Below are 27,998 nucleotides of genomic sequence, written 5' to 3' on the forward strand. Positions count from 1 at the left end.
TGTCGTCAAGGGCGCCATCGGAAGTGTTTTGGCGTCGCGTATGTCAAATAACAGAGTTGGCAATAATGGGAGAAGAAACCAACGAATCAGCTAGTAATTCTTATGTCATCCGTCCAAATTTCAGTAATAAGTAAGTAGCATGATGTTAGACTTAGTGTAGAGAGTGCCAAACAACACAATACATTTACTTTAAAAGTACATTTCTGGATAAAATAGAAAGATAGGCCGGAAGTGTCTATTATCGCGGTATGTATATAGCCGATTTTGATGAAATATTTAGGATATAATTGAAGTCAAAGGTGGATCCAGTGGGGGGCTGGGAATAGCTGCCCTAGTAAAAAGTCTGAGTGCTTTTTGTAAAACAATTTGTTCGCATTATTATATATTCGAAACTTGACACAGATTATTGTCCGAGTAAATCTAACGGCAATTAAAGGTAGGAGAGTAATTTTTCGTAGGACTATAGTATATCGTCAATGTCCCTAACTGCGATGTGCTTCAAATTCCGTTCACTTTGTTTTCTCATACACGGTTCGTGCAATCAACATCTGATTTGTTGTCATCAGCATGTCGTTCATTTATGAGGTTTTTCTTCACAGTTCAGGAACATTTTTATAAACAATAAAGTTGAGAAAAGTAAGTATCTAAATACAAAACTTTACAAACCCCTAAAACCATTAATTTTACTAAGTCGTTTTTGTTTATTCCTTAAAATTACCGATATCAGGTCCACATGACTCGTAGAAATTTACTTAAAATGGAGAAAGATGAATTAACATTCGGTGCATGTCACATGACCTTACATGTGCCAGATCAACAAGGCCAAAGAATTTAATTTTAACGATTTTTAAGAAGTAGGGCGATCTCGCCATCGGTCGATCTCGCCACGGGCGTGGCGCCGTAAATTCCATATACTGCTGGGCGAAATCGCCATACTATATTATATATATCTAACTAAAGAGGAATTTTATTATTTAAAATGTTTATATTACTATCATTTACTGCATGAAATGATACGAACAATGTTCAAATCAAATGTGATGTGTCCATTTTTTCTGTCTTTGCCTGTTAAAGTGTTAGCTAGTGTTTGTATTCTGCCGATCGAAGCTGGGCGAAATCGCTGTATATCGCCGTAAGGCCCCTGCTGGTTGAAGCTGGGCGAAATCGCCGTAGTTTTGTCCGGACTTAGGCTACTTTGGGGTGTATGTACATAGTGTATGTAAATTGAAGGGACTGTCGCTATTTCTGCTTAATAAATGTTCTAAACAATTAAGCTTGACGTAGGGAACTATGATGTAGGCCTATGTGATATGTCTATTAATAATAAAGACATATTTGGGGGAAAAATAGCCAGTGGATGTTTCAATCTGAAATGATAAACACAAATAAAGTTAAAACAATGACAGTCGGGCCAACTTTGTTGTAAACAGTATGGAAGACAGAAAACAGACAGATGGAGTTTCAGTTTGAATTTGATTAATTTGTTATTTTAATATGTTCTCAAACAATAAGTAAGTGTACAATGAAATGGTACACAAAACGTCGGCGATCTCGCCCAACCTTGCTGATATGGAGTAAACTAAACAAAAGCAATGACAGAAAAAACAAAAGCTTGGGATTAAAGAACAGTATCAAACCCAAAACATTAATTAAATATTATTATAATAACCAATTTATTGTAATAAACAGTGACATTCCCGTCTGCTTATATGTATATAGAGTACGGCGATTTCGCCCAGCAGTATATGGAATTTACGGCTATCTCGCCCGTGGCGAGATCGACCGGTGGCGAAATCGTCGGACTCCATTTTTAAGACCCCTGTTAGAATTTGTTTTCAATTATTATATTCGATCTGCAAAATGTATGCTACATTTTTGTGCCTCTATTGTAGTGAATAGTATTCATAATCCATTCATAACAGTTGTAAATAACTTTGAGTATATAAATTGTGTTAATTTAGAATCAATGAAGAAATTAGTAGGATTAAAAAAATGCCAAAAATAAAATGAATTGACTGCTCGGCCGAATATTTATATAATTTTGAGCATTTTAAAAGGACAGTTCAAAAATAAATAAGAGAAAGAAGAGAGGATTGGACTATTTAATAATATTATAAAAAAAGAAGTAATTTCGACATAAAATTTTGAACGGAGGTCTAAAAGTTTAAAGTCAGATCTATATGGTCCAGGCCAGTGGGGAGGGTAAGTTGGAGGTAGGTGGAATTTGGAATACGAATTTAGTAGTTCGGTCAAAGACCGAAAACCAAAATGAGCTACAAACTTTATTGAGTCCAAACAATAAAATTAAGTTTTTTGAAGTCCAACTAAGCCCAAAAAAGGAGGTTGCTGTCCTAGGTTACGGTTGCGCAGCGACTCATGGCGAGTTGATGGGCTGTTCGAAGTTGAAGTTTGGGAGGTCTTTTTGTAGATTCCAGTAGCAGGACTTCATAACTTCCTGGTAATCTCCTTGTAAGACTATCTTGAGAATGCGGTGTAGTGATGTGTTGTCCATGATCGGATTAAGAAGTCCCTGTCGGAACAGCCCGTCCCGCTCCGCCGTCACATACAACTTGGCCGAGTGCTTGGGCTCCTTGGATTTGGTATTTCCCTTGGCGAGATGGAAGTTGGCGCCACGATGAATCGCTCCACGGCCCGTTGATCTGTGACTTCTCGGTAAAGTCGCCCTGGATAGCTCCACAGTATTTCGCCAGCAGCTTGTCACACACGATCGTCCAAGGGGAGTGATCGGTGGCCGTAGACACTTTCCTCCTCTTGTGTTCACGTTGGACATCTTCCGTGGCAACAGCAAAAACTGGAGGCGCTGGTGGACTGGCTGGTGGATCAATAATGATCACATGGCCAGTCTCCATCTGCGTGGGTGCTGGAACAGAAGAGACCGCCACTGTCAGTGGAGCTGACAGCTTTGGTACCCCCTGGGCCGCTCCTGGCGTAGGCTCCTGTCGAGTCACTGATGGGGGTGACGATGCAGAAGAGACCGCCCCCGGTGGTTTAGCCACTGGCTTTGGTCTCCCCTGAGTTGCCCCTGTCGGTCTCGCCTTCCTCTTGGGAGTAGGTGGGACCGCCTCTGGCGGTTGAACTGCCGGGTTTAGTCCCCCCTGAATATATATGATCTAGAATCATATACCTCTATTAGAAATTTGCAAGAAAAATTAGGCAGAGTTATGTCCCCTAACCGCTTTCCAGTTCCAGCGCGTTCCGCTAACAGCAGGTATAGCCGATGGCCACAGTTGTTTGTGTATCTTCAGCTGAGATTTATGCATGCCAGCATCTGGCATCATAAATGTCCCCACCTGTGCTTTAAAAATAAAGAATGACACAGGTAAAAATTAACTTCAGTGCTCTACAAAGTGAGTAAAATACTCGCCATGGTGACTACAAACATTCCCTGGCGTCTAAAAAATAAAATCACATTCACCAGTTGGAGACTGTCCAATAATCTTACTTTAATCTGTAAACAAAACTGGACATCGGAAAACACTGTGGACCAGTAGCAATTTATCTTCCATAAAACATGTTTTCTATCGGTAGTTTGAGACATGTTAATTGGACTATGAATAATGATTTTCCAGTATTCAAGAGTAAACACAGTGACGTTAAGGGAGAGGTAATACTGCATTATGATGTTATCTCCCTTAACTTGAATATCAAGCGTTTGGAAATAATTTGGCCCCAGTTCAGTTTTGGACCAAGTCGGTTCTGTCCCCTTTAGAGCCAGGTTTTATTTATGTATTAAAATGAGATTGTTGAGCCACTGTATGTCTTTACTTGTCTGTTTGAAACTCAAACGTTAATTATTTTAAATGTCGACTTGTATATGTGTTATGCTGCGCTCCAATCGTCTTGTGCTTATCGTGATAACGGGTCCCTCCACGATAACGACTTCTTCAGTCGTGAATGTCGTTTTAATCACATCGGAAGTCATGTTCACCAGTGGAGGATGAAAACTTGTTTCTAATTTCATGACTCGACTTTAAACAGCTTTAAAGACACGACTATTGACAAAACAATATTTATGGATTTACAAGGTAGTATGTGACGAAAATAAATATTATTTAAACCAAAAGCAAGGTAGCCGATTGGTAACTACCAGTAACACGTTGAAGCCTGGTAGATATTATCACAATGCTTTTATTTAACTTTTAATGAGTACTGCAATTTAAATGCATATCTTAGCAGTGCCATTAAAATAGAAATTCGATTAAATTTGATAATGATAGTTAATAGTCATTCACTGTTTTAGTGGAACCAGACACAAACAGTAACTTGTAATTACTATTTAACAACTAGGAATCACCTCTTCACGAATTCATTCGAATTCATTTCTAATAACAATTACGACATTAGTAATGTGCCGTAAAATGGCAGATGAATCGATTAGCTGGCTACTAAATATTATACTTTACTGGCCAGGGAAGAGTAAATTTGAACTTGCTTTGTTGAGCACTGAAGTTGATGAAATTGTGTTTTGTTATAACTGACCATGTGTTAAATATAGGAGATTAATCTAGCGAGCTGTCATCCACCTAGTTTATCAAGATTAACCTGACGATCATCCACCCTGATTGTTTTGTTTTTCTTGCATGGAACTTTTTGATTTTTTTTCAAAGCTGCAATCTTGCCTCACATTAATTATCATAATTTCATTTAAAAATACGAACACCCCTACAGTTTTAATGAATTGTGTGTGACAGTAACACAGTTGTAATAGTTAGATAATAGAAACATATGTTTATAGTGTGTCCCACAGGGAATGCATTTTTTCATGCTTTGGAATTTACTACAAGTTATTTATTTTTGAGCTGCTTGTTTTCTAAATTACACACAACAATAGTGTATTTTTGTTATTAACAGAACATTTTTATTTTTACGTCAAACCAAACTGAAACTGTTTACAAAACAAAACTAGATTTTTTTAATAGGAGCATGGGATGGACCATATCTCTCTCACACGCACGCACACACACACAGAGTTAAACCTCTCAAAACCAGACCCTCTGTAAACCAGAATTCCCCTCAAAACCAGACGCTCTGTAAACCAGAATTCCTCCCAAAACCGGACTTCGTTCATTGTCCCTTTTCACATATCTTTTCAGAATCGAACCTCTGTAAACCAGATACCTGTTAAAGGGACATTCCTGAGTTTGCTGCATTGTAAGATGTTTCCGACTAATAAAATATTTCTACAATTAAACTTACATATTAAATATATTTTCTAGTATATAATATCACTGTCTGTATTCAATGTGTCTATGGTCGTCTTAATATTTCTAAGAAGCCCAAACTGGATTTTGTCTTCAAATAATTTCGTACATACGAAAAAACATTTTTTTAAGAAATAAAATGAAATTTAACCTGGTACAAATATTAGAACGATCAGAAACACATTTAATATACAGCCACTAATATTATATGCAGAACAATATATTTGATATGTAATTACAATCGTTAAAAAGTCTCTGTTAGTCGATAACATCTTAAAACTTGCAGCAAACTCAGGAATGTCCCTTTAAAACTGAACCTTTTTGGGGGTCCTGATCGTGTCCAGTTTAGAGGAGTTTCAATGTATATATATATATAAATAATACATAAAACACCACCACCAACAGTTCAGTAATTTAATGACATTTTCGTCATTTTTGTCTTTACAGACCCTATGCTAATTCCGTACTCTACTCTTATTGGGTTTTTAAAACAATTTCCACACCCTATGCTAATTCCGCACCCTACTTTTAATTGATTTTAGAAATTTGTCCAGACCCTATGCTTATTCAGCCCCTATGTTTATTAGGCACTCGAGAGTAAGGACCACATAGATATTGAGAGAAGAAATCTGCTGTCACTTCATGGGCTACTCTTTTCGATTAGTAGCAAGGGATCTTTTATATGCACCATCCCACAGACAGGGTAGCACATACCAAGGCCTTTGTTACACCAGTTATGGAGCACTGGCTGGAATGAGAAATAGCCCAATGGGGCCACCATTGCTGATCGATCCTAGACCGACCGCACATCTAGCGAACGCTTTACCACTGAGCTACGTCACAACCCCCCCCCCCCCCCTTCCCCCGACAGCAGAGAGGCAATATTTGGCCTAACCCAAAATTCTCAGTTACAGGTTTTTTTAATGCTGTTTGTTTATCTTTGAGGCATATACAATAATATCCAGATGGGTGTAGAGTTGTCACCATTGACAATTTAAAATATCAAGATGGCCACTAAGGGCTCAGAAAATTAATAAAGTGCTGTTTATCTGTAACCAGGGCCTCATTCCAGGAAGCGATCCTAGCACTACTGTCACCATAAATATCTACTATCATGACCTTAATTTTTTTCTGTGAATGCCAGCCCATTCCACAATGTGGCATAGCTTACTATCATAGTAAATTACAGTGAAAATTTACAATTGGTACGAGGCAGTTGTAAGCCACTAACTTAGATGGCAGTTAGATGATGATTTGATCCTTTTCTAAGAAGGATACTAACTATTTGTGTAAAAATGGATTTAATATATACCAAATACCTTTTATGAAACTTGTCGTTCGATGAAAAACATTTTAGGCCATACAGCCTTCACACAAAAAAATATGGGAAGTAACTCATGTCCAGTGTTCGAGATTAACGGTATCCCAGTATCCCGGGGATACCAGAATTTAATTTTGGATACCAGACTTCAAGAACCCAGTATCCCACCGGGATACCACATAAGGTTCTTGGTTTTATTAATACTGCATTTTTATTTTTTGCTGAAACAGTGAAAGTCGTCATTTACTGGTGAAGTTAAGTAACAATATTTTTGAGCTCTTACTCAGTCTAATGCCATGTCGTAACAATATCTCCCCCAACTCGTACCCAGTCTAATGCTGGGAACCGCTAAGTCGCTATTGTTTTTGTTGGATGTTTCCTCCCTTCAAATTTTATTTGAGATATTGATGATTCCACATCTGCAGAAAATTGATACAGGTAGGTTTATCGCTAGTAATGTCAGAAACGCTTATTGATTACTGCTAAATATTAATTTATGTCAGTATTACGCAAAAATAGATGCAGCAAATATTTTTGCCAATTCCGTTTGATTGCGAATTTCACGAATTCGGCGATTTTGATTGCGGTGTAGCAATAGATTGGGAACGAGAACGGCGTCGTCCACATTTGTTATGATGTTATTTATGAATTTCATTTAAGTGGGATACTAAATTCTCAGGTGGGATACCAGATTTTGAATTGTTAGTATCCAACTGGGATACTGCCCAAAACATTTAATCTCGAACACTGATGTCTTATGCATTCGGCAATTATCGCTTAGCAAATAAACTGACAAAGTTACTTCATAGATGTCCGATACCAATGAATACATCCAAGATGTTCCAAAAAGTCGGTAACCAATTTATTACAATATTTAACTAAATCGCACTACTTCACACAAAACGTTTTAATCATTAAAGGGGCACTTACGACTACTGTAAGGTTGCTTGGTAGAATGGCTGTAAAGTTTACAGTGCCAGTTGTAAAACTCACCTTAAGTCACTACAATTAACCTTGGCTACAATTATTTCGTGAGACGGGGCCCAGATATGATAAAACATGAATATGTTTGTTGCATGTTTTAAAATATAAGCAATTAAATGAATATGAAAATAAAGTATTTTAAATTATTTTAACAATATCTATAAGTAAAGCGTGTATGTAAGTGAAGTTTATCTATTTGAAAATGAGGTACGTATATTTCTTCATCTTATGCATAGTTGTTATGCATGCTGCTCAGATATATGTCATGAAAACAGCTTATAAGCTTGGATTTCACAGTAGGAATTTTTTTGCTTCACTGATTGTTTTAAATGTGTTTCTGTAGAGTTCAGCAGATCAAGTGTTGCTCACTGCAGCACAGTGTGTGACCTACAATAGTACATACAAAGTATTGCTGAAAAATTGATTTTTGTGTACATATTTTGCTTCAATATATTTGCTGATGGTGGCACTTTTCACAGCTATGTTAATTTTCATATGAACTACTTCTTTGTAAACAAAACCGGTAGTGGTCAGGCTACCTATTTGATTTAACAGAGAAGCTCCAGTCAGAGTACAGTGGCTGTTATGTTTGTTAATGTTGCATTTACAAATGGAAGGAACCATAATTAGAATAATTCTAAATTGAGATATTAGGAATGGATGACATATACCCTTCATAGCTGGGTCCTGAGTAGTAAAAACATAATATTAATAGCTCTTAAAATTAATACCAAATATAAACTTAGCCGTGTGACCCCATGCATACACTTCAGGGATATGTTGTCAGTATTTTTAACCACCAGGGCCCCGTTCCACGAAGTGATCTTAGCACTAAGATCACCTTAGTGCATAAGGTAGCTATGCACTTAAGGTGATCTTAGGGCTAAGATCGCTTTGTGGAATGGGGCCCAGTATAACAGTATGGTGTATAGTGATTTGGTAGTAGCATACAGTTTAGTGATCTTAGTGCAAAGATCTTGAGTCATAGGATTGAACCCTCCCCCCCCCCCCCCCTTGATGGAACGACCCATTCTCTGATGGTTTTTCTCCCATCTCAAGCAGTACCCCATGACTGGTATATCAAAGGCTGTGGTATGTGGTATCCTGTCTGTGGGACTGCATATAAAAGATCTTGGAGCAATGGGTGGGAAGAGAAATAGCTGATAGGGCCCACTAACGGGGATCGATCCCACAGTGACAGCACATCAGTCCCCTGATTTAAGACATGGTCAGTTGTAAGGAATGTCGAAAGTAATAGTAAAAAGTAATTAAGTCAAGTGAAAACCAAGTTAGGGTTTCTGCCAGAGGGTAAAACGGGTATGGTGCCATACCCAGATTTTTTGCAGATTTTATTAAAGTTAACCTTTTGACAAATTTAATGCCTCTTATTATTACTGTATGATTTTTTTAACCCTATCCCTCAATCTAACCTATTTTCTTTATGGGGGAGGCCTCCCTTCCCCTCCCCCCCCCCCCCCCCCCCCCCCCCCCCCCCCGTGTTTGTGCCAGAAAGAAATTTTTGGGTATGGTGCTATGGAATTGAATGCAACCACAGTCGACATAAGGTATGGAGGACCTCCCTTAGAAAGAAAATGGGTTAAGTTTAGGGTTAGGGTTAAGAAAATCATACAGTAATGATAACAGTAATTAATTTTGTCAAAAAGTTAACTTAAAAAAATAAAATTTTGGGTATGGCGCCATACCCGTTTTACCCTCTGGCAGAAACCCTGCCCCCCCCCCCCCCCCCATCCCCTGTTGACTGTGGTTGCATTCAATTCCATAGTGCCATACCCAAAAAATTTCTTTCTGACAGAAACACTTGATTATTATAATTGAATATTTTTATGAATTGAAGTAATGTACCCCTGCATGCAGCTATGGAGGGTAGACTAGGTTGTAAACGGGTCGTTAATTTTACTATACAGTGAATACTTCTAATGTTGTTAAACTCTGATGGCAGTGTTTTCATGACCAACGAAATACCTATTTTAATAGCAGAACTATGGCCCGGTTACGTATTTAACAGCATTGAACTTGAAGATGTTTGATACAATGTAAGTTGTTCGTACTTGTATACAGATAGTATTTCACTGCATCAGTTATTGGTGATGGTGGTGGTTTGTGTCTATATCTATACATGTATGTGTCTGTGTGCATATCCAGACATCAGTTATTGGTGATGGCATTGCTTTGTGTCTATATCTATACATGTATGTGTCTGTGTGCATATCCAGACATCAGTTATTGGTGATGGCGTTGGTTTGTGTCTATATCTATACATGTATGTGTCTGTGTGCATATCCAGACATCAGTTATTGGTGATGGCGTTGGTTTGTGTCTATATCTATACATGTATGTGTCTGTGTGCATATCCAGACATCAGTTATTGGTGATGGCGTTGGTTTGTGTCTATATCTATACATGTATGTGTCTGTGTGCATATCCAGACATCAGTTATTGGTGATGGTGGTGGTTTGTGTCTATATCTATACATGTATGTGTCTGTGTGCATATCCAGACATCAGTTATTGGTGATGGTGGTGGTTTGTGTCTATATCTATACATGTATGTGTCTGTGTGCATATCCAGACATCAGTTATTGGTGATGGTGATGGTTTGTGTCTATATCTATACTTGTATGTGTCTGTGTGCATATCCAGACATCAGTTATTGGTGATGGTGATGGTTTGTGTCTATATCTATACATGTATGTGTCTGTGTGCATATCCAGACATCAGTTATTCGTGATGGTGGTGGTTTGTGTCTATATCTATACTTGTATGTGTCTGTGTGCATATCCAGGCATCAGTTATTGGTGATGGTGATGGTTTGTGTTTATATCTATACTTGTATGTGTCTGTGTGCATATCCAGGCATCAGTCACATGTACAGGGAATTGTGCAAGGGGTCTAAACTGTCACAGACAAACTTTCTAGGGGGTTTAAGTCATGCTCCCTGAACATTATTTAAAAAAATTAATTTCTTGGAGTTGGGGTTCAACCCTCGAAAACCTCCTCTACACATGCCCACCACCACCCCCGCCCCCCCCCCCCCCCCCCAGCCCTCCTGCTCTGCCATGCTTGTCGTTTAATATGCTATAAATACATAAACTGTTTCAGATTTCGGTCGGTGATGGTGAAGGAGATGATACACGTTGTGTTAAATGAACATCTGTCGGACAAGGAATACAGCGCGGAGGACACCACAGAGTGGACGAAGGCCATCGCGGACAGTATCAAAACAAAACTGAAAGGTCAGTCTGCTAGAAAAAGCTGTTATTTTTAATGAAATGCATCGGCAGGTCAGAATTCCCATTGTCTGACTTCAGTGTCAAGTGGAATTTTCAAGTACCGTATATCTTCGCCTGTAAGTCGATCTCGGCTATAAGTCGAGTCCCTAATTTCAAGCCCTGAAAACATATTTTTTTAATTGACCCGTTTATAAGTCGACCCATGAAAAACAACTTATAAATATTGAAGTATTTCTTATTTTCAGCACATGAGAACAATAATGTACAATATTTGATCAAAAGAAAATTATTTTACAAACTTCGGTTTTCACATTTTGTACATTGCAATCAAACTACATAGCATCAAAACTAAGTATTCCTGTAGTAGATAGTGAAAGCTGTTTGACTGTTACTGTATGGCACTGTACAGCATAGTTTTGTGCACAGACAACAACTTTATTTATAAACACTGACAACAGATCACTACGATAAAACTGAAAGTATCAGTTAATCACATGTTTTGCCGCCATATTAATACATGTAAGGAGGATAACTCTGGAAAGTACACTGTTTTTTGTACAAATGATGTATACATGTCCCTATTGCTTTAGTGAACTGCAGAGATCAGTCTAAGCTGTTTTAAGGGAAAGCTCAGTAATATTCATGAAGTTAATCACCGACAAAACATTGTTTGAACAACCATTAATGCCAGTGACCAGATTTCAAAATAAACTCAAGCCACATGTAGTTAGTATTGTTTACATTTTTGCTATTAGTGATGACTGTTATTTTAACTAAGTGGACTGTTCTCTTGGCATGTGAGTGAGATCGCACGCCTTTTTGCATAACCAAAACCGTTCTATAATGCAAAAAAAAAAAAGGTTATAAAAAATAAATGTGTCAAATTAACATATTTGAGTATAAATACAGGGCATACTTCAACAATAAAACTTGTAAAATAATCCCCAGAACGGTAATATTTTTGGGTGATTTTTTTTTTACCCTCTTATAAGTCGACCCCCCAAGTTATAAATTTTTTTGGGTGAAAAACATTCGACTTATAGGCGAAGATATACGGTAAGACAAAACTGGAAATTCTCTTAAAACTGGGGCTCGTGCTTATAAAACTTTTAGAGTCCAGACACAATCTCTAATGACGTCACATGCACACACTTTGTATGGCGTTGTCATGACGTTAGTGTCTCAGACTCTATCAGAGTCTCCATTCCAGACTCTAAAAGTTTTATATGCAACAGGTCTGCAGTGTTTTTCATCATCTCCACAAAGGCCTCAATAAAAAAATAAATTAATATTGTAAACAGGATTTCCCTGTCAAGAGAATTAACGTGCACATTTAGAGCAAGCTGTTGTAGTGCACGCCTGTCCTGGGCACAGGTGCCAGCCTCGGCCGGCTCCTCCATCCAAGACAGGAAAGGAGTGGGGTGGGGACCGCCTGCACTGGTAGGTGCAAGGGAGCACCAGCAGTCCGACCATAGTCGGTAACAGGCAGAGGGTGCTATGGAATGTGGAATGTCCCATAGGATTAAAGGTAGGGTCAACTCAAACAAGAGTCTTATGTGTTGGAAAGATGCATACCCGGACCACCAACACATACTGACACTTTAACAAATAAAAAACGCGTAATTTTAGAGTTAATAAAAAACATTGATTATTCCTGCTAACTGGGGCAGCCATTTTGTTTTGTTTTTGTGACATCCGGTGGTATAGCTTGGGGCGAAGTGACATCAGCTCCGTCCATCTGCTCTATGCACAGTGTAAACAAACGCTCTAATTTACGACAAGGCGCTTCGCTTTCATGAACCTGACTTGTAAAATGACATACATTGTGTAAATGACTTGATAGTATAATAAACTATTTAACTAAATATATTTTAGGTTACATCAATAGAACGAAATGAGTTATAGTATTTTTCTTTTTTAAAAATCCAATGAAAAAATGCATACTATTAGGCCTATTGGTAGGGCACGTTCGAGCAAAAACTACCACTCACGGTACCCAAGTGATACTTTTCTTTTCTTGGGACTACGTAATTGGTCAGTTTTGTGATTTTAGATGGGAAAATCTACTTAATCAAGGGTTTTACAGAATTACTTACAGTAATAAAGCAGGGTGGTTGGTAATGTCCATTACGATTTGAGGTGTATCCGTGCTGTTATCACAAAATACCCTGTGATCTTCATAAAAGAGGCACGTCTGTTTAGTGTGTCTAGACACAGTGTCTGGGGACCATCTGAATATACATCTGCCAATCAGGAACCACAGAAAGGTCACGGAAAGAAAAGACCAATTAACCAAGAAAACACTCCGATTATTGTTTCAGTACGTGGGTTAATTTATGTACGAAACATAATACTTTGACAATGGTGGTTTATTTTGTATTGAAAAATAATATATAACTGGTGCTGGCTTACTAGGATGGATATAATTACAGAACATTGCAATGCATTTTCAAAAATCGGGTATGTTTTGTTTCTTCATTTCGAAGACTAATTCCTGACGTGACACATTAGGTATTACGTAACCACCAGCTCGCCAGAGCGTATTCACTGGGATGGCACAAAATGGCTGCACCCGTTATATATAATATCCGTCACATTTAACCGTTTTATTAATTAACTATATGATTATACTTGTTGATATTAAGCCATAATGTGCATTATATATCGTTGAATATGCATACCAGGCCAAATGCATTAATTGTCCCCTCCTTTAAGCCAAAGAGAATGGGTGTGCATTTTGGCAAAGGAAGTTAGGTGCATTTTTTTATGGTCAGCCGAAAGATAAAGATAGGGAGCTACGTATAGTTTTGGAAGTTAGTAAGCCAAGAGTAGCTCGTTAATGAGACCTAGCTGATGTTGATATGTCTCCTCAGGTTGCCCATAAGGGCCGTTAAAAGGGCCTGATCTATTCAGATGAGGATTTTCCTGAATATTAGAGATTTTATGTAGTCCCTTGGGTGTCCAGTTTTAGAGGAGTTTCACTGTAATGATATTTGCTGTATAGGCCGACCACAAGTGCATGAAAAGTTGAGATTCATTTGAAAGTCTTATTTTAGTTTTTGTAAAACAGTGAAATCCCTTTAAACCAAATTGAAAACTTTGGTTTTATGGGGTGTCCAATTTAGAGAGTTTCAGTTTTATAATTATATTTATAACTGTTTAATTGTGAGGGAATTCCAGTTTTACCGAGGTTCCGGGTTTGAAGTATCTCACTGTACTGATCACCTAATGGCTTGTGCTCGTTAAAAATTGTTTTAATGACAAATTTGCAATGACATAAATATGTCTTTTAAAGGGACAGACCCTAGTTTTTAAACACTAAGGCATATTTTTTCACTATTAAAGTCATTTTGAACAACTGAAATCATACATTACTTAGATTTTATTGTTTAGATTATCAATTTCTGTACAACCGAAGTGTTTCTGGTCATCCTGGTGTTTTTAATATGATTATCACAAAATGCATTTTTTATATTTTGAAAAACACATGTGTGTCTGAGAAGTAATGGTTATGGAGTAGAGTTCTTGTCTATTGTTTAAGGGTATTTCACCGTTCAACGACATAGACTCATGTTTCACTCTGTTGTAACTTTATCCAAATGAGTTACAGGTTTGTAGATTAACCGAACTTAGTGTCCATATTTATGGGTTGAAACTAGAATCTGCACCTTTAATGTTAGGTAGCACAAAAGTGAAAAGATTTGCCATATACATGACATTAAATAACAGGTTGTGTATGTTTTTGATTTCAGATTTAGGCTACGACCGATACAAGTTCATAGTTCAGGTTGTCATAGGGGAGCAGCGAGGAGAAGGCGTAAAGTAAGTGTGCAATTATTGGTGTCTTTTTTTTTTCTTTTCCTTTTTTTTTTTCTTTTTTTTTAAAAATTATATCCCACTTTATCCTTTTTATCCTTTCTCTGCTTTGAATTCCGTCTCATTTCTTCACAATCTAACAACTCCTTTTATCTGTCAACTTCATTCAGTGTCCACCTCCACATCCCACTCCTTGTCTCTCCAAGCCTGACAGGTGTTGTCTCTTGTGGCTATCTGTGCCACACACTTGCCATTCTCCATCAGCTTTTAGCTGTGTTTAGCTTAGTTTGACCACTTCGGGGAGTGTTCATTAGTTACTGCTGGCATTGTTAAGAGGCACCTACTATACTCCCCTACTACCGGTGGTCGTTAGTGCCGTGGGTCAGACCAGGTTTATTAGTGGCAGAGGACGAGTATGCCAGGTGGGTGCAGGCAAATACATTGGGGTTTTTGTTATTTCTTTTGGGTTTTTTTAAAGTAAGACGTGTAACACTGGAAGAAAGGAAGAATTGAAGAATTGTCAGTGATGAAGTAAATGCTTTAATGGCTATTTTTAAGAAAAACAGGCTTCGTATATTTCGCCCATTTATTTTTTTAAATAGCTATACACTTACAAACGACACACTGTTTTCGAATTAACTTTTTTGGCGAATTGGTAATGACATATCTTCTCCAAATTCAATTTTAAATAGCATTTGGCGAACAGCAGTTTAAACCCTGCACAGTGTGTAAAAAGTTGAGATATGTGAAATGTTGATATACATATACATGTAAATCTACCCACTGATGATGTTATTGTTTTTATTATTTTTCTGTTTATGTTTTTTCAGAATGGCTTGCAGATGTTTTTGGGATTCTGATACAGATAATTACGCTCAGGATATTTTCATGAATGTAAGTAACAAACAGATATACTATATTTAACGCACTGTTTGGATCTCTTACTCAAATCATCCATTCATCATGTCTGTCTTTTTCATGTAGAAATGGTTTTCCATTGCTAAAACAGGAGCAGGATATAGTTCAGTAGTAGAGCGTTTACCTGAGGAGCGACGGGTCATAGTTGGGCTTGTATTGTTTTCCCCCGTCACAGCCATTATTCCCCTTCTGGTACATCAAGACTCAAAATGCATTTTGTTAAGTGGAAAGCAATCTTTGCTTCTCAAATTTTGATCTTAAAGCAAAGGCTAGAAATTGACAGGCAGTCCCAGGCACAGTGGAGTTGGGGGGACTGGAAGGTCTCCAGTCCCCCCCCCCCTCCAATAATTCTGAATACAAAATATTATTGGTATTAAATAGCCCCCCCCCCCCCCCAATGTTTACTTGCTTGCACCGTGCCCGCTGTATATGTGGAAAGTGCATATAAAAAATCTCATGTTGCTTTATCATTAGGAAGGAAAGAAATGTTTTATTTAACAACACACTCAACACATTTTATTTACGGTTATATGGCGTTGGACATATGGTTAAGGACCTCACAGATATTCAGAGAAGAAACCCACTGTCACCACTTCATGGACTACTCTTTCCGATTAGCAGCAAGCGGGCTTTTATATGCACCATCCCATAGACAGGATGGCACATACCACGGCCTTTGATGTACCAGTCATGGTGCACTGGCTGGAGTGAGAAATAAACTAATGGGCACACTGACGGGGATTGATCCCAGACCTAATGCGCATCATTATCATTGGCAGTGGCTGGTTTTCTTTCTGTCTCTAATGTCAAAATAACCATGTGTTGGACATAAAATAGCCATAGTTTAAACATTTGCTGAGGTGTTGTTAAACAAACATTCCTTTCTTTTCCATAGCAAAATTTACGGTTTTCAATTTGTATGTTTTAATCTATTTTACTTTACAATAAAATTTTACAGTTCCTTCAAAATTTAAGAACTATTTTGTTTGTGGGTATTTTTTATTTATGGAATATTTCGGACCTTTAAAAATCCTGTGGAGAAAGACGAAAGTAACTAATTCTGTTTAGGTATTTTGCTCTGGCAACAAATGACAGTGATAGCCTATTCTTAGAATATGATAATATGTACTTTAATAAAAACTGCTCAACACAGGCATACAAAAGGGGTGTTTTAGTAAGAGACAATTTGTATTTAATTAGTGTAATAATATTTAGCATAATAATTTTAATTTCTGGAAGACTTAATTAGCATTGATTGAGAAGTGGGTCTTGTTTCATTACTGAGACATGACAACTCAGTTTCTCTAGGTTTTTGGTTAGAGTAGTTAAGGCAACAAATCTCTACAGACTGAACCCTAATGAAATAATATACCAGTAGGGTATGATAAATTGTAGGCCTTGACATAATATTTTTCATTTGTAGCTCATAGGGCGTGTAGAATGTGATAGCTCTTAGAAAATATTGGCAGCTCTTTAATTTTAGTTTTAAAAAATAAGGAACAAGGTTTATTTCATAGATGGAGAGCTTGATATAATGCTTGAATTAGTATATACAGTGTAACCTCTCAAAACCGGACTCTCTGTAAACCGGAATTCTCCCAAAACCAGACATTTTTCACGGTTCTTTTTTAAAAACTTGATACATAATTTAATCTCTCTCAACCAGATACCTCTTAATACCGGACATTTTACTTGGTCCCGAGGGTGTCCATTTTAGAGGGGTTTCACTGTATATGTGATGAATCAAAAGTTGCATTCCAGAACAAAAGATTGGGTTTCATACAAAATGTGTGCGGGATGTAGCCTAGTCGTATAGCGCTAGCCTTATGCTCGATTGGTCTGGGATCAATCCCCGTCAGTGGGCCTATTGGGCTATTTTTCATTCCAGCCAGCTAGTGCACCACAACCGATATATCAAAGATTGTGGTATGTGTTGTCCTGTCTGTGGGATGGTGCATATAAAGGATTCCTTGCTACTAATTTAAAGCAATGTAGCGGGTTTCCTCTAAGACTATATGGCAGAAGTACCAAATGGTTAATTAATAAATCGATGTGCTCTAGTGGTGTCATTAAAACACTTTCCACGTCACAAATTGAAGCCTGCCACTTGCGAATCTTAATTTGCATTTGAGGAGTAAAAGTTTAGAGGTCTAATCCAGATCTTCTAGATTATGGTAGCCCCACTCCCATGGCTAGTGATATTCAGTGTTGGGCTAGTAAATAACTACTATAACTAGCCCGATAGCTAGTGGGGAAAAAAACCCAACCTTGTCCAATGCTGCATTTAAGTCTTATTTTGTAAATATGAATATCCTGCCCCCTCTTTCCTCCCTCAAGTGTTTTTAAGCTCTATCTCCATCTTTAGGTGACATATCTGATTATTCCAATTAATAAAATTGTATTTACTTAAAGTAAGGCTAGTGAAGTTTTAATCATGGCTAGTAAATTTTTAAAATCACTGATCCCATGGCTAGTGGATTTTTTTATAAAATTCTAGAAGCCTTGTTTAATCATTCGGTTTTAACAACTCTTTGCAGTGAATCAAGGTTCCCAAAACAGGTAGGATTCCTTTTGAGCAAATGACTAGTTAATTAGATTTCCAGGTGAGATATTTTCTACTTGGAACACCTCATGGCTAAATGCGGCAACAATAGATCACACTATGCAACCATGCATCTTACGTGCATTGTTCAAAAATAGATGCCTCAAAAAGACTTGTTTTCTGCGTTCTTTCCTCTAACTTGTGTTGGTGCCAGAATGTTTTCCAATCTTTAAAAAAAAATTAAAAAAACTTTTTTCTTTTCTTTTTCAGGATACATTATTTTGCGTAGCAGCAGCATTTGGAGTCTTCTATTACTGAATGGACATCTCATCACCCCTCTTGTCATTTCACTCAGACTTTATTCACCTTTATCGACATCCAATCACCTGAGAATTTTAACGACATTCATTCACCTGAGTATTTTAACTGGAAGAGAAACTGGTTAGGGCCAAACACAAGACAGTTGGACAAGGTCACAATCTAAGAAAGCATTTTTTTTCCTTTTCTTTTTTTTGATGTTGAGGAGATTTTGATGTCTGTGAGATATGGGGTGATTATACCGTTGAAGACAAAATGCTCTTAGACCTGCTCTCGCACCAGACTGACCCCACTGCAGACAAGAGTAATTGCTGCATCAGTGCATGGAATGCTTTTCTTATCTCTACACAGATCCCAGCCCAGAGAGAGGAAAGCTACACCAAGCACAAAGAAGAAAGAAAAAATCGCCATATATATATAATTTGTGAAGAACTATTCTTTGATCATTTTGGTATTGCTTTGTCAAGTGCCTTGTAAAAGTTGTTTCTATTTCTGTTCCTGTATACTCATAGTAAGAAATAAAGGAACACATAGCCAGTAAAAGCATGTATTGACTGCAGCCAGAACTCTCACCCACAGTGTCAGGATGTTAACTGGGTTACAGGCAGTCAGCCGCACAATACATTTCTAATACATCTCTATCTCTGCGTGTGTCTCTCTCTCTCTGTTACTCTCTCTCTCTGTCCATCTTTCTCTTTGTCTCTCTCTGTCTGTCTCTCTCTCTCTGTCTCTCTGTCTGTGTGTCTGTGTGTCTCTCTCTCAGTCAAAAATATAACAGGGTAGGAATTTAATGGCGGTCACCCTGTTTGCTCTTCACAACACACTTCAACTAACACTAATCCGCTGTCCTGGACAGACAGCCCAGATACCTGAAGTGTGTGCCCAGGACAGTGTGCTTGAACCTTAATTGGATATGAGCACGAAAATAAGCATTGAATGAATAAATAAATGAATTAATGAATGAAGAGCAAACTTTGTGAATTGATTATTTAATTTAATTAATTTTCCGTGTGCTCAGTTTTTGCCATGGAAACGCTGTGGCGCTAAATGCAAAAACCCCACACAAAAACAGAAGATTAAAAAAAATCCATATGATCCTGTGCCTGCACCTTAATTGGATTTAAGCATGAAAATAACTATAAATGATATGAAAACACAGAGGTGGATAGGCTCGCCCCCTCCCCTGCTATCTAGGTTATCAGTTCAGCACAGGGGTTAAAGGTTAGTGACAAATAATGACAACTGGATATTGTTCTGTTAAATACTTGATGTTGACCAGGGGCCTAATTCACAAAGATCTCTTAGGCTCTGCTAGACAACAAAGCATCCTCTTTGCAAGTCTTTTAGCATTGCACTGTGAGATCGCAAAGTTGCTAGAGCTTAGTGACTTAGGTCCCTGATACCACTATGTTAGCTGATCCTGTACAAAGTATTATCTATATTTCATTGATGAAATCTTTATTGAATAGTCTTGTATGCATTCCATCTGATAAACAGTTTGGAAATACAATGTTGAATATTTATCAAGTGTTGTGTTGATTTTTTGTTTTTATTTTTTTTATTATGATTTTTGTTAAATAAACAAAAGTGCACTTTTTTAATCATTCAGATTGAAACTGATGTTTTATGAGTATACAACATTATAAATTTACCTAAATGGCGCCATATTCATTGTAAAAGGTCACTCCATTGTGAGGTACAAGTGTATACATGTAAGGGTGAAAAATACATGTGTTGTTTTTGTTGAGGTTCCTTGTTTTGTTTAAAGCAGCATGATCAGCTCAGTCAGTTGAGCACTTGCCTGTGGTGCTTGCGTCGCAGAATTGAGCCACTTCCGTGGATCCATTCAACTGATTAGGTTTTTTCTTGATCCAGCCTATGCAACACAACTGGTCAAAGGCCATGGTATGTGCTTTCCTGTCTGTGGGAAATTGCATATAAATTACTGCTAATGGGAAAATGTAGCGGGTTTGCTCTGATGACTACGTGTCAGAATTACCAAATGTTTGACTTCCAATGGCCGATGATTAATTAATCGATGTTCTCTAGTGGTGTCGTTAAACAAAACAAATTTTTATTTTGTTTAATGACACCGCTAGAGCACATTTATTATTAATTGGCTATTGATAATTTTGATATATAGTCTTAGAGTTAACCTGCTATATTTTCCATGTCTAACATTTAATCATTATAATGCCAGAAATTTTAATTGACGGAAAGAAAAAAGAAAGAAAGATAGAAATGTTTTATTTAACGACATGCTCAACATTTTATTTACGGTTATATGGCGTCAGACATATGGTTTAGGACCACACAGATATTGAGAGAGGAAACCCACTGTCACCACTTCATGGGCTACTCTTTTTTTTAATTAGCAGCAAGGGATCTTTTATATGCACCATCCCATAGACAGGGTAGTACATACCACAGCCTTTGATATACCAGTCGTGGTGCACTGGCTGGAACAAGAAATAGCCCAATGGGTCCACCAAGGGACATCAATCCCAGACTGACCGCACATCGAGCAAGCACATTACCACTGGTCTACGTCTCACCCCTTGAATTGACGGACCGCACATCGAGCAAGCACATTACCACTGGTCTACGTCTCACCCCTTGAATTGACGGACCGCACATCGAGCAAGCACATTACCACTGGTCTACGTCTCACCCCTTGAATTGACGGACCGCACATCGAGCAAGCACATTACCACTGGTCTACGTCTCACCCCTTGAATTGACGGACCGCACATCGAGCAAGCACATTACCACTGGTCTACGTCTCACCCCTTGAATTGACTGACCGCACATCGAGCAAGCACATTACCACTGGTCTACGTCTCACCCCTTGAATTGACGGACCGCACATCGAGCAAGCACATTACCACTGGTCTACGTCTCACCCCTTGAATTGACGGACCGCACATCGAGCAAGCACATTACCACTGGTCTACGTCTCACCCCTTGAATTGACTGACCGCACATCGAGCAAGCACTCTACGTCTCACCCCTTGAATTGACGGACCGCACATCGAGCAAGCACATTACCACTGGTCTACGTCTCACCCCTTGAATTGACGGACCGCACATCGAGCAAGCACATTACCACTGGTCTACGTCTCACCCCTTGAATTGACGGACCGCACATCGAGCAAGCACATTACCACTGGTCTACGTCTCACCCCTTGAATTGACGGACCGCACATCGAGCAAGCACTGGTCTACGTCTCACCCCTTGAATTGACTGACCGCACATCGAGCAAGCACATTACCACTGGTCTACGTCTCACCCCTTGAATTGACTGACCGCACATCGAGCAAGCACATTACCACTGGTCTACGTCTCACCCCTTGAATTGACGGACCGCACATCGAGCAAGCACATTACCACTGGTCTACGTCTCACCCCTTGAATTGACGGACCGCACATCGAGCAAGCACATTACCACTGGTCTACGTCTCACCCCTTGAATTGACTGACCGCACATCGAGCAAGCACATTACCACTGGTCTACGTCTCACCCCTTGAATTGACGACCGCACATCGAGCACATCGAGCAAGCACATTACCACTGGTCTACGTCTCACCCCTTGAATTGACGGACCGCACATCGAGCAAGCACATTACCACTGGTCTACGTCTCACCCCTTGAATTGACTGACCGCACATCGAGCAAGCACATTACCACTGGTCTACGTCTCACCCCTTGAATTGACGGACCGCACATCGAGCAAGCACATTACCACTGGTCACGTCTCACCCCTTGAATTGACGGACCGCACATCGAGCAAGCACATTACCACTGGTCTACGTCTCACCCCTTGAATTGACTGACCGCACATCGAGCAAGCACATTACCACTGGTCTACGTCCCACCCCTTGAATTGACGGACCGCACATCGAGCAAGCACATTACCACTGGTCTACGTCTTTGAATTGACGGACCGCACATCGCAAGCACATTACGAGCAAATTGACGGACCGCACATTTACCACTGGTCTACGTCTCACCCCTTGAATTGACGGACCGCACATCGAGCAAGCACATTACCACTGGTCTACGTCTCACCCCTTGAATTGACGGACCGCACATCGAGCAAGCACATTACCACTGGTCTACGTCTCACCCCTTGAATTGACGGACCGCACATCGAGCAAGCACATTACCACTGGTCTACGTCTCACCCCTTGAATTGACGGACCGCACATCGAGCAAGCACATTACCACTGGTCTACGTCTCACCCCTTGAATTGACTGACCGCACATCGAGCAAGCACATTACCACTGGTCTACGTCTCACCCCTTGAATTGACGGACCGCACATCGAGCAAGCACATTACCACTGGTCTACGTCTCACCCCTTGAATTGACGGACCGCACATCGAGCAAGCACATTACCACTGGTCTACGTCTCACCCCTTGAATTGACTGACCGCACATCGAGCAAGCACTGGTCACCCCTTGAATTGACTGACCGCACATCGAGCAAGCACATTACCACTGGTCTACGTCTCACCCCTTGAATTGACGGACCGCACATCGAGCAAGCACATTACCACTGGTCTACGTCTCACCCCTTGAATTGACTGACCGCACATCGAGCAAGCACATTACCACTGGTCTACGTCTCACCCCTTGAATTGACGGACCGCACATCGAGCAAGCACATTACCACTGGTCTACGTCTCACCCCTTGAATTGACGGACCGCACATCGAGCAAGCACTTTACCACTGGTCTACGTCTCACCCCTTGAATTGACTGACCGCACATCGAGCAAGCACATTACCACTGGTCTACGTCTCACCCCTTGAATTGACTGACCGCACATCGAGCAAGCACATTACCACTGGTCTACGTCTCACCCCTTGAATTGACTGACCGCACATCGAGCAAGCACATTACCACTGGTCTACGTCTCACCCCTTGAATTGACTGACCGCACATCGAGCAAGCACATTACCACTGGTCTACGTCTCACCCCTTGAATTGACGGACCGCACATCGAGCAAGCACATTACCACTGGTCTACGTCTCACCCCTTGAATTGACTGACCGCACATCGAGCAAGCACATTACCACTGGTCTACGTCTCACCCCTTGAATTGGCGGACCGCACATCGAGCAAGCACTGGTCTACGTCTCACCCCTTGAATTGACGGACCGCACATCGAGCAAGCACATTACCACTGGTCTACGTCTCACCCCTTGAATTGACGGACCGCACATCGAGCAAGCACATTACCACTGGTCTACGTCTCACCCCTTGAATTGACGGACCGCACATCGAGCAAGCACATTACCACTGGTCTACGTCTCACCCCTTGAATTGACTGACCGCACATCGAGCAAGCACATTACCACTGGTCTACGTCTCACCCCTTGAATTGACGGACCGCACATCGAGCAAGCACTGGTCTACGTCTCACCCCTTGAATTGACGGACCGCACATCGAGCAAGCACATTACCACTGGTCTACGTCTCACCCCTTGAATTGACGGACCGCACATCGAGCAAGCACATTACCACTGGTCTACGTCTCACCCCTTGAATTGACGGACCGCACATCGAGCAAGCACATTACCACTGGTCTACGTCCCACCCCTTGAATTGACGGACCGCACATCGAGCAAGCACTTTACCACTGGTCTACGTCTCACCCCTTGAATTGACTGACCGCACATCGAGCAAGCACATTACCACTGGTCTACGTCTCACCCCTTGAATTGACTGACCGCACATCGAGCAAGCACATTACCACTGGTCTACGTCTCACCCCTTGAATTGACTGACCGCACATCGAGCAAGCACATTACCACTGGTCTACGTCTCACCCCATGAATTGACTGACCGCACATCGAGCAAGCACATTACCACTGGTCTACGTCTCACCCCTTGAATTGACGGACCGCACATCGAGCAAGCACATTACCACTGGTCTACGTCTCACCCCTTGAATTGACGGACCGCACATCGAGCAAGCACATTACCACTGGTCTACGTCTCACCCCTTGAATTGACGGACCGCACATCGAGCAAGCACATTACCACTGGTCTACGTCTCACCCCTTGAATTGACTGACCGCACATCGAGCAAGCACATTACCACTGGTCTACGTCTCACCCCTTGAATTGACGGACCGCACATCGAGCAAGCACATTACCACTGGTCTACGTCTCACCCCTTGAATTGACTGACCGCACATCGAGCAAGCACATTACCACTGGTCTACGTCTCACCCCTTGAATTGACGGAGCCATAAAAATATAAATGGTGATTTCATCTCAATTTCCTCATCTAAAAGCTCCTATCTTTCAACTGCAGGGAGCAGAATGTAGCCAGTGGTAAAATGCTCACCTCATGTGCGGCCAGTCTAGGATCGATTCCTGTTGGTGGACCCATTGAGCTATTTCTCGTTTCAGCCAGTGCACCAATACTGGTATATCAAAGGCTGTGGCATGTGCTATAAAAGATCCTTTGCTATTAATAGAAAAATGTAGCGGGTTTCCACTCTAAGACTATTTCAGAATGAAATGTTTGACATCCAGTAGCCAATGATTAATACATCAATGTGCTCTAGTGGTGTCATTAAACAAAACAAACGTTAACGTGTCATCAACTGCAGTGCTCAGTGTTCAGTGGCCACTTCTAGAAGTGTTGGGTAGTTCTAGTGACCTGAAACCACATACTACAGTATTAGAATAATTGCATACAACCAGAGTTACCTAGTAGCATAATTATAAAATGTTAAAGCCTAGCACGTGTGAAGGAAGGTGACAAAAAATGTGTGTGTGCAGGGGGGGGGGGGGGACATGTGTGTGTGTGTGTGTGTGTATATATATATATATATATATATACACATGAATAAGATATAAAAACCATCGCGCTATAAAGTGGGGGTATGTACCCCCTGCCCCCCCCCCCCCCCCCCCCATCCAGCTTCCTACGCCAGTGCCTAGACTATGGACATTAGAGAGCCCTCAGTTTGCTGCTATTGCATCATGTTTCAGACCAACAGAACATATTTAATGACGAAATTTACATATTAAATACATTTCAAATATCAGTGTCTGTAAGTACAAGTGTTTAATTTCTGATCACCTAAATGTTTCTAGAGGCCGAGACTAAATTTTAGGGCCCAATAATTTTGTATGTATGGAAAAAGAAAATGTATACATACACATACACATACACGTGTATATGTATATGTATATGTATATGTATATGTATATGTATATGTATATGTATATGTGTATGTGTATATATGTGTATATGTATATATGTGTATATATATACTGAACAAAATAAGAAACTTCCGCTAACTTTGCTTGAACATAACTTGATGAAAACAAACCGGGGGAATAATTGTTATATATGCGTTTAAAGAGTGTTCCATGATGCATCGTTTGGTGCAAAAATCATGGCCATAGGTTAACAGAAACTGGGAGAAATTTTGACCAAGTGTGGTAAGGGTTAATAACGGGTATGACCACCTCTTGAATTGACCACTTTTTTTTTAAAGATTTATTGCCCCCAGAACATAGGCAGTGAACAGGTTGGGGAGACGTGGTCACTGGCAGGCGCATAGAATTGACTAAAGTGTTGATTTCTGCCTGTGGAATATTATTCCATTCCTGAATGAGCGTTTGACGAAGTTCGTTGACGTTAGCGGGTGGACTGGGACGACGCCTCAATCGTCTGTCCAGACTATCCCAGACATGCTCGATGGGGTTGAGATCAGGACTTTTAGCGGGCCAGTCATCAATGAAATCAATGTTATTTGTCCTAAGAAAATTTACAGTGTCTCTAGCTGTATGAGAGGTGGCATTATCATGCTGAAAAATCGAGATGTTGGCGTTGTTAAGGAACAGAGGAATGACGTGATGAGCGAGAATGTCATCGCGGTAACGTTGAGCATTTAAATTGCCATCAATGACGACTAGTGGTGAACGATAACCATGGGCAATGGCTGCCCAAACCATGACACAACCCCCACCCACGAAACGATCTCGTTCAAGAACACAACAGTCAGCATAGCGTTCATTTCTCCTACGGTAGACGCGCACCCTGCCATCACCACGTTGTAAAGAAAATCTGGATTCATCCGAAAAAAGAACGGTATTCCAGCGTCGCCGTATCCAACGAGTGTGTACACGTACCCAATTAAGACGATTTAGACGATGACGTTGCGTTAAAACGCATCCGACGTAAGGACGTCGTGCATGTAAACCGTTCTCCCGCAGACGATTACGAACAGTTTGCCCACTGATTCGGTTATTATGAAGCCCAGGTGTGTTAGCAGCAGTAGCAGTGGCAGTTTGCAATCGATTGCGCAAATGCGTGTTCATGATATAGCGGTCTTGACCACGCGTTGTAACACGCGGACGTCCACGACGTGGCAAGTCGTTGGTGCTTCCTGTCGTTCGAAATCTTACGCGAAGATTTCGTATCGCTCGACTAGAACTCCCAACATGCCTTGCAACGTCTTCTGTCGACATGCCAGCATCAAGCATGCCAATCGCCCGTTCGCGTAAATTATTGGGTATTCTTGGCATACTAAAAATGCTACAATGTAAAAAACGTTAATTTTTTTAACAAATTTTGAAGCGTTTTCGTTCAGTTGACAACAATGTCAGTAAGACAAGTAAAACAAATTGACCGAATACTACACGGGACATGTCGAACCATGCATGCACGTGCACATTGAATTTCACGTTGTCGACGATTAACAGTGCAAAAATAATCGATAAAATTCATGAATCCTGATAATACAGCTCAAGGCTAATACTACCTATATAATTTCATTACACAATGAATTCTTTAACACAACAAATACTATATGTAGAAATCGGAAGTTTCTTTTTTTGTTCAGTATATATATATGTATATGTATATATGTATGTGTGTGTGTATATATATATATATATATATATATATATATATATATATATATATATATATATATATATATATATATATATATATATATATATATATATATATGTATGTATATATATATGTATATATATATATATGTATATGTATATATATATATATATATATATATATATATATATATATATATATATATATATATATATATATATTACCATTAGGAAGTTAGTGTATTTTGTAAAATGCTATGTTAGAAACATCTTACAATGGCAACAAACCCATGACAGTCCCTTTAATAAAACCTTTGCTTATACATGCAAATCCAGGGCTCGAACTTAACGACGCACCGACAGCAATTGCCGTCCTTGAGATATAAATTGCCGTAGGTAGTGAGCATAACCGATGGCACTTTTGTGCCACTGGTGAAGCTCCAAATCAATGGCAAAATGTATACACATTATCTGCCAGTATTTAACATTTTCACATTTGAAATATGTCTACATACACCAAAATAACCTTTCAGTCAGGTTTATTTGCTGCAAATGTCAATTTTTAAAAATTGCCATCATTGAGCTCTTTCACCCATGGCAATTCTTTTACAAACTGCTGAGGGACACAGATTCTTAAAGACACGGACCCTAGTTTTAACCTTTGAAAAATAGACACTAAGTTTAGTTAATTTACAAACCTGTAACTCATTTGGATAAAGGTACAATACAGTGAAAGAAG

General features: G+C 39.7%; 1 protein-coding gene across 2 annotated transcripts; it reads left to right on the forward strand.

The window, feature by feature from the left end:
• Positions 1-19,892, forward strand: LOC121369749 (dynein light chain Tctex-type protein 2B-like). Of its 2 annotated transcripts, none has more exons than XM_041494810.1 (5): positions 1-130; positions 10,647-10,780; positions 14,530-14,599; positions 15,424-15,487; positions 18,324-19,892. In XM_041494810.1, the coding sequence occupies exons 1-5, from the start codon at positions 66-68 to the stop codon at positions 18,369-18,371; spliced, it is 381 nt and encodes a 126-aa protein (XP_041350744.1). In that variant the 5' UTR covers positions 1-65; the 3' UTR covers positions 18,372-19,892. The 2 variants fall into 2 exon arrangements, with proteins under 2 accessions (XP_041350744.1, XP_041350749.1); XM_041494815.1 differs by lacking the exon at positions 1-130 and adding an exon at positions 9,450-9,581.
• Positions 19,893-27,998: the final 8,106 nt, after the last annotated feature.

Source organism: Gigantopelta aegis, chromosome 1 (genome assembly GCF_016097555.1).
Source record: "Gigantopelta aegis isolate Gae_Host chromosome 1, Gae_host_genome, whole genome shotgun sequence".
Lineage (NCBI taxonomy): Eukaryota > Metazoa > Mollusca > Gastropoda > Neomphalida > Peltospiridae > Gigantopelta > Gigantopelta aegis.

Coding starts and splice junctions, on each gene's coding strand:
- LOC121369749 (XM_041494810.1), top strand. CDS start 66: ATGGGAGAAGAAACCAACGAATCAGCTAGTAATTCTTATGTCATCCGT. Junction 14,600..15,423: donor CAGCGAGGAGAAGGCGTAAA/GTAAGTGTGCAA, acceptor ATGTTTTTTCAG/AATGGCTTGCAGATGTTTTT. Junction 15,488..18,323: donor CTCAGGATATTTTCATGAAT/GTAAGTAACAAA, acceptor TTTCTTTTTCAG/GATACATTATTTTGCGTAGC.